A 7,162-nucleotide genomic window follows, 5' to 3' on the forward strand; every position below is an offset into this window, starting at 1 on the left:
TGTGCGTGTGGGGGGGGGGCACTGGTATTGTTGGCCTGGCAGAAGTCATCGCATCCTTATACCAAGCTCCTACCTAACGTCTGCAAAGAACGGCGATCTTGATGGTGTCAAATGCCCGTCGCGGAAACACTGTGGAACTTAACATATACATAGGGTTATTCGTTTTCGGGTAAAACCCGATTTTACCCGATTTTTACACCCCGAACATGTTTCAGGAAAATCGGGTTAAACCCGCTTTCTCCCCGAATTCCAAAACCACATAACCAACCTCTTTATTTTTACGCCGCACGGAGTTTGCCGTGCACACACGCTATCTACCCTACTTCGGGACAGCAGTGACCTGTAGTTCATTTCGCAAGCTGCGTGCAACACTGTGGACGCTACACGGCTCTCAACCAACCGCCCAACGAGCGCGCCTAACTCACCGTGGCATTCTACGGAGGCCGGCTGAGGAAAAGCGACAATAGGCGTTGGGGCCTCGGAGGGACATTTCCGTCCCCCCGCTGTGCAGGTGGAACCGCCTCGGCGCGCCACCTAGCTTCGGCCCTGCTGCACGCAGCTTGTGAAATGCGCTATCAATCCCCCTTCGATCTCTGAGGTGTCGACGCCCAACAGGGTCTCTCGGGTAGCATGGCCATCGCGCTGACGTCCAACCTTTCTCACGAACAACGTTCGAGCCAGTCAGTCGCGTAAACAAATCGGGAAAACTTAACAAGTTTATTTCATAGCGAATTATCTGACCGAAGACGACCGTCCCCGAACGGTCGGGACTTTTGTTGGCACCTGAGAGAGAGGAGGATTCCTTGGGCGGTACTTCCCTTGAAGCGACCGACGGCATTCGAAGCTGGAAAACCCTGATGCCCCCCCCCCCAGTTACCAGCTTGAAACACATCCCTAATTTTAACGCGTTAGCAATAAACAGCTCGTAATACCCTCCAATAACAAAAAAAACAGCTAATGTATTATTGAGTACATTCGTGTATTTAACCCGAAAAAACCCGAACTTCCGAATGATTCCTAAAAAAAAAAAACGATTTCTTCCCGATTATCAGCCTGAATAATAGCACCCGATTTTTACCCCCCGAATTTAGAAAAATATAAAACCCGAAAAACGAACAACCCTACATATACAACTGTCGCAGAAGTGGGGAAAAATCTTCAGTAAATGAAAATAATAGCCCACTCTGAGGTCAACAAAAATTACTTTAAAAAAAAATAATAATAGAAGTGTTAGGTTGGACCGATGGCAGGCGATAGGTCCACGCCCGGTTCAATGTCAGGTAAGGAGGCGACGACACGCAGATGGTCAAAAACAAAACACAAATTTAATCAGACTTAACACCAAGCAGTCGGTGGAGCGCGGCGACAAAGTAGACACAACATAGAAATCACTTAGTAAACTATCCAAAAAACCTCGGGAGTACATGCACTAACATCCCGGTTAGAAACGCTGAAAACGTTCCCGAACAACCCTCGATTAGGCACACTTAAAATTGATCGAACACGTTGGCCCTAGCCAATCACAACATAAAATAAAAGTCTTATCTGTAGTCCAGACGCTGCAGAAGCCTGTCTTGGAGTCCGTGGTCGATGAAGAGGAGTCGTCACGGAGCCCAGAATCTTCACGCTGCTTGCAGGGACGACCCGACGCCTTACACGCGCACGCACACGCACCGCAGTGCAAACACGCCCGAAGGCTAAAATAAACCTCAGGCCCGCAGGCAAACTAGGGTCACAGCCTTACGTACAGAAAATAAAATCGAGACTCAAAAAGCAAGGCAATGACGAGTGGAGTCCCGGCCAGCTCCGGGCACTCCTAACCCCAAAGACGAACCACACCCTTTGTCCCTCCAGTCCACGTCTTTATATTGAGACTAGCAGCATTTTCAGGGCTCGTAATCTGACCAATCAGCAATGAGCTTCTTAGCGCCCATCGCCGGTCTTTGTTTTAGCGAAGCAACTAAAAATACAAAAGTACCGCACCGAGAAACAATCCGCGAGAGACTTTGCCCGTCTGCGCGGCGGTGAACGCAATTCAAGATGCCTGGCAAAGCAACTAAATACAAAAGTACAGTACCGAGAAACAATCCGCGAGAGAGTTTGCCCGTCTGCGCGGCGGTGAACGTGATTCGAGATGCCTGGTTGTGAGCACTGCCCTCAGTCGACAAGCAAAATTAAAATAAAAAATACAACAAACCAATGCTCTCGGTCGGCTTCGACTTTCGAAGAATATAGGCACCATCCGGCGCTCCCATATCCTCTCTCACCTGGGGAGAGGGTTCTTCCGCCCGGTTTCATAAACAGCCGCATGGAAACGGACAAGACCGAAAGTTGACACCATGCATCTTGCACCCCTGGCGCGCCCGAGAGCTCTCACACAAAGCTTGCAAGAAAACCCCGCGATTCGTGACACGACTCCCCACTTTAAAAATATTCACTCGTGAATATTTCACAATAACAAAGAGCGAATCGCAAGAACACATCTCTAAACCCACAATGGGGCACTCTGTTCACATCAAATTCAAGAAAATGCGGAAGCAACATCTTCAAAGAACACACACTATGGCATAAAAAAGAAACAATCACTCTTGTTGTGGGCAACAATCTTGACATATCCAACGGTACACGATATAGGCAATTTGTGCGTAGGTGCCATTTCTGCAACCAAAATGCACACAAAATCAACTAAATGTACCCAAGATCAAATAAAATACAAATGTGACGAAAAAACCCTACTCACACGCAGGACAGCTGTAACATACAAGTTCAAACTATTTCTCACTGTTTACATACGACTCAAATAGTCCGCCCCCACATTTTCACTTCCCTTGATATACTGAACTTTAAAATCATACTCTTGCAGCTTCAGACTCCAACGCATTACCCGGGCGTTAGCGTGCCGGGTTTGTTTGATGTACTGGAGCGGTTCGTGGTCTGTCTGGAGCACGAATGTTCTCCCGTAGAGGTAGGGCTTAAATTTGTCGATGCCCCACACTACGGCTAATCCCTCTCGTTCAACAGTTGCGTAGGCTTCCTCCCTTGGGAGAAGTTTCCTGCTGGCGTACGCTATGGGGTGTAGCGTGTCATCATATTCCTGCAGCAGGATTGCGCCAATGCTGTGATCGGACGCATCCGTTCGTAGCACGAACTCCCTCTCGAAGTTGGCAGCTTCCGAATGGGGGCCTCCGTAAGGCTCTTCTTCAGCTGGTCGAAGGCTCGCTCGTGTTCCGGTGTCCACTTCACGGTGTTCGACTCTCCCTTTTTGGTTAGGTTAGTGAGGGCGCTGAGATCTCTGCGTATCCAGAGATAAAATCTCGGTAGTAGCCCGTGAGGCCTAAGAACGCTCGCACCTGACGCTTTGTCTCGGGTCGTTTTGCGTCCCGGAATTTTTCGATGGTTTTCGGAAGGGGGGCCACTACTCCGCGGCCGATCTGATGTCCTAGAAAAGACACTTCCTCTAGGCCAATCTCGCATTTGGTGGGCCTCACAGTCAACCCCGATTTGCCAATTCTGTCAAACACCTGCCGTAGAGTGCTCAGGTGTTGTTCCCAGGTGTCAGTAGCGATCAGTACGTCGTCGTAGTAGAAACTAACGCCCGGTATGTCTCCCAACAGGAGCCGCATAAGGCGCGTGAACACTGCCGGCGCCGTCTTCAGTCCGAACGGCATGTACTTGAACTGGTACAGGCCACTGGCCGTGGAAAAGGCAGTCTTTGGTCTTGATTCATCTGTCAAGGGGATCTGCCAATACCCCTTGCTGAAGTCGAGCTTAGAGAAGAACCGTTTCGTCCCGACCTCTGCGAAAAAGAGGTCTGCTCGTGGCATGGGTTCTGAGTCGGCGGCCAGCACGTCGTTCAACTGCCGGAAGTCGACGCAGAGGCGGTGAGTCTGATCGGGCTTTTTGACCACCAACACAGGGGAATTGTATGCGGAGTCTGCCCGCTCGATAATTCCCATCTGTAACATGCTTCGTATTTCGTCTTCGATGCTGTCGCGCACTGCAAATGGTAACGGATATTGCTTCGTGTGTACCGGCTTGTCCATTTCCAACTTCAAGTGACACTTGATAAATTCGGTTCGTCCTGGAACGTCGGAGAAGATGGCCCTGGACTCTTGAACCAAGGCCTCGGCCTCTTTTCGACACTCCGATGCGAGCCCAGGTGCGAACATGACATCGCTCGCAGTTTCGGTGCTCTGCAATCTCAGCATGGGGAAACCGCCCTCTCCTTCGGACTCCTCCAATGCGACAACCGTACAAGCCGCAGGAACCTCGTCAGGTGCTCGTTCTTCATACTTTTTAAGCATGTTACCGTGGAATAATTTTATGCCATGCCCCAGGTCCACTTCGGAGTCTAGGAGGCCTTTCTGCCCGACTACGGGGTATGGTCCCTTCCATTGCATCAGCAACTTGTTCTGGTCGGTGTGGAGCAAGATTAGAACTAAATCGCCAACACCGATGTGCCTGTAACGGGCCTTCCGATCGAAGCAACGACGGTAGCGTTCGCTGGCCCGCTCAAGTTCCTCGTGGGCAATCTTACAGGTGTCCTCGAGCTTGTTGCGTAGCTCGAAGACATACTCATACGTTGTCTTGGTCTCCTCCTCCAGCGCCTCATTCGTCCACAATTCTTTAAGTACAGAGAGGGGACCTCGTACGTTCCTTGCGTAGAGCAGCTCAAAAGGGGAAAATCCCAGGCTGGCCTGAGGAACTTCTCGGTACGCAAACAGCAGCGGTGCCAAGTAGCGATCCTAGTCTGCTGGCTTTTCTTGACACATCCGCTTCAGCATGGTCTTGAGCGTTCCGTTGAATTTCTCTACAAGGCCGTTTCCCATAGGGTGGTAGGCCGTCGTGAACAGTTGTCTCATGGAGAGCAGCCGTCCCACCTCTTTCATGACATCCGACGTAAAGTTGGAACCGCGGTCACTGAGCACTTCTCGGGGAACCCCGGTTCTAGTGAACATCTCCACGAGTGCCTCGGCTACTCGCTCGGTGGAGATATTGGGCAACGCCACAGCATCTGGATACCGCGTCGCGTAATCGACCATCGTTAAAATATACTTGTTTCCCCTCTTGGTGGTCGGTGAAATGGGGCCCACGATGTCGATGGCCACGCGTTGAAAGGGCGTCTCGATGAGCGGCATACTCCCCAGGGGCATCTTGGGGACCTTTCCTTTCGGCGTCGTGCGTTGGCAGCGGTCGCAGGACTTCACGAAGCGTTTCACGTCTGCTCCGACGCCAGGCCAGAAGAATTCTTCGAGCACTCGGTTTATTGTCGTCTGAGCACCCTGGTGACCCGCCAGAATCCCATCGTGCGCCATTTTAAGGACGGTGGTCCTGTACTTCTTAGGCACCACCAATTGGTGAACTTCTCTTCCGGGTGACGTTCTGTAGGACCGGAACAGGATTCCGTTTGTTACCACAAACATGCAGGAGTGCTTCCGCTTCTTGCCCGTCATAGTTTTTCCGACGTTTTGGAAACACGTTCTCAGGCTCGAGTCGTTGTGTTGTTCACTCTTCAAAGTGTCTGGTGTAACTGCTCCCTCCTGAACTTCCGATACTCTCAACGGTGTAGGCACCATGGTCTTGTGTTCAGCCGCCTTCTTTTGGAGTCTTGTTGCAACCGCCGCGGTCAAAATCGGTTCTTCGATCCGTACGTCAGTCTCGGGCCTGCTCTCTTCCGCTGCTGGTTCAGCGTCCCATTCGGGATCGGGATCTGCTGCTGCTCGAACGCCCGGAATGTTGCCTAGTATTATATCATACAGAGGACTTTCCATGCAGAGAGCCGTCACCTCCCCACTGAAGAATGGAGACCGCACCAGCAGTCTCGCCTCCGGCAGCATCTTAACGGTGCCATCAGCAAGGTAGACCGCCTTGGAAGTTCCCGTGAGCTCCTCTTCCGAGATGAGATTCTTCCGAACGACTACCGTGTTGCAGCCGGTGTCGCGTAGGACGGTGACACTGCGTGTTCCTACCCTACCGGTTCGCACGGGTACTCCATTCGTCAAATTCGTTTCCTCCTCCTCTATCGTGGAGTTTACCACAGGGAGACGGTCACCGTTCTTGAGTTCCACGTATCCGTCCTGGACGACCACTTCTTTCTTCTTGGTGGGCTCGGTAGCTACACAGCAGGAAGCTTGAGAACGCCCTTTTGATCCTTCTTGACAGGAGTTGGCCGCGTGGCCCGTTTGTCCGCACCTCCAACAAGATGCCTTAGTTGTGACTTTATCCCGGCAATCGGCGGCACGGTGCCCAAGCCGGTTACAGAGAAAACAACGCAATGGTGGCCGCTGTCCTGTACTTTTCTTGTCGACGGGCCGTGGGGGTTCGGGAGTCGGCTTCTTTTCCTCCACCTTCATTCCAAGCGACTGCGTTCCTTGCGCCTCCAGGTATCGGTCGGCCAAGTCTGCCATGTCGGCCAGTGTTTTGGTTGTTCGCTCTTTGATGAAGAGGGCCAGCTTTGGCGAGCAGCCCTTGAGGAATTGCTCGGCTAGGAGCAGATCTCGAAGAGTGTCGTACTGCTTGGCCGTCTCAGAGAGCTCAACCCAGCGGTCGAAGAGACTGGCTAGACGCGCTGCATATTGGGCCCCGGTCTCTCCTCCTTCAGGTTTGGCGTTCCGGAACTTTTCGCGGAAGCCGTCCGCGTTCAATCTGAACCTTCTCATCAAAGCCCTTTTAACGGCATCGTTATCCACTGACTCCTCTGGGCTGAGACGTCCAACGACCGAGAGCGCCTCACCTTTCAGGCACAGCGCGAGCATCGTCGCCCACTGGTCGCGAGGCCACTGTAGGCCCATGGCTAGACGCTCGAACCTGAGGAGGTAGGCGTCTAAGTCGTCTTTTTTCTCATCGAAGGCCGACATCCAACGCTGCGGACTAGTCAGCACTGCGCTGCTGGTCACAGAACCTTCGTTCGAGGGACTGTTCGTCCTCGCTCTTGCATTTTCCGCTTCCGTCAGCCGAATCTTCAGCTCCATCATTTTTAATTCAGCTTGAAGCTCCGCTTCTCTAAGTTGAGCTTGCCTCTCTCGTTCGCGAGCGCGCTCCTCTCTGTCCTTATTCTTCTCTTCTTGTTCCCTGTTCTTATCTATTCGATTCCTTTCTTCTTGAACCCAGGCTTGCAGTTCAGCCCCGCCTAAACCAAGTTCTTTCCCAAGAGCGTACAACC

The 7,162-nt window shown here is 52.0% G+C and overlaps 1 protein-coding gene across 1 annotated transcript; it reads right to left on the bottom strand.

Moving 5' to 3' along the window:
* Positions 1 to 2,785: 2,785 nt before the first annotated feature.
* On the bottom strand, positions 2,786 to 6,755 carry LOC121835718. Its single transcript, XM_042290167.1, has 3 exons — positions 4,759 to 6,755; positions 4,032 to 4,656; positions 2,786 to 2,938 (listed from the first exon to the last, which is right to left on the bottom strand). Exons 1-3 carry the CDS (start codon positions 6,753 to 6,755, stop codon positions 2,786 to 2,788), a joined length of 2,775 nt encoding a protein of 924 aa, XP_042146101.1.
* Positions 6,756 to 7,162: the final 407 nt, after the last annotated feature.

This window comes from Ixodes scapularis, unplaced genomic scaffold (assembly GCF_016920785.2).
Source record: "Ixodes scapularis isolate PalLabHiFi unplaced genomic scaffold, ASM1692078v2 PGA_scaffold1__304_contigs__length_218370807, whole genome shotgun sequence".
Classification (NCBI taxonomy): Eukaryota; Metazoa; Arthropoda; class Arachnida; order Ixodida; family Ixodidae; genus Ixodes; species Ixodes scapularis.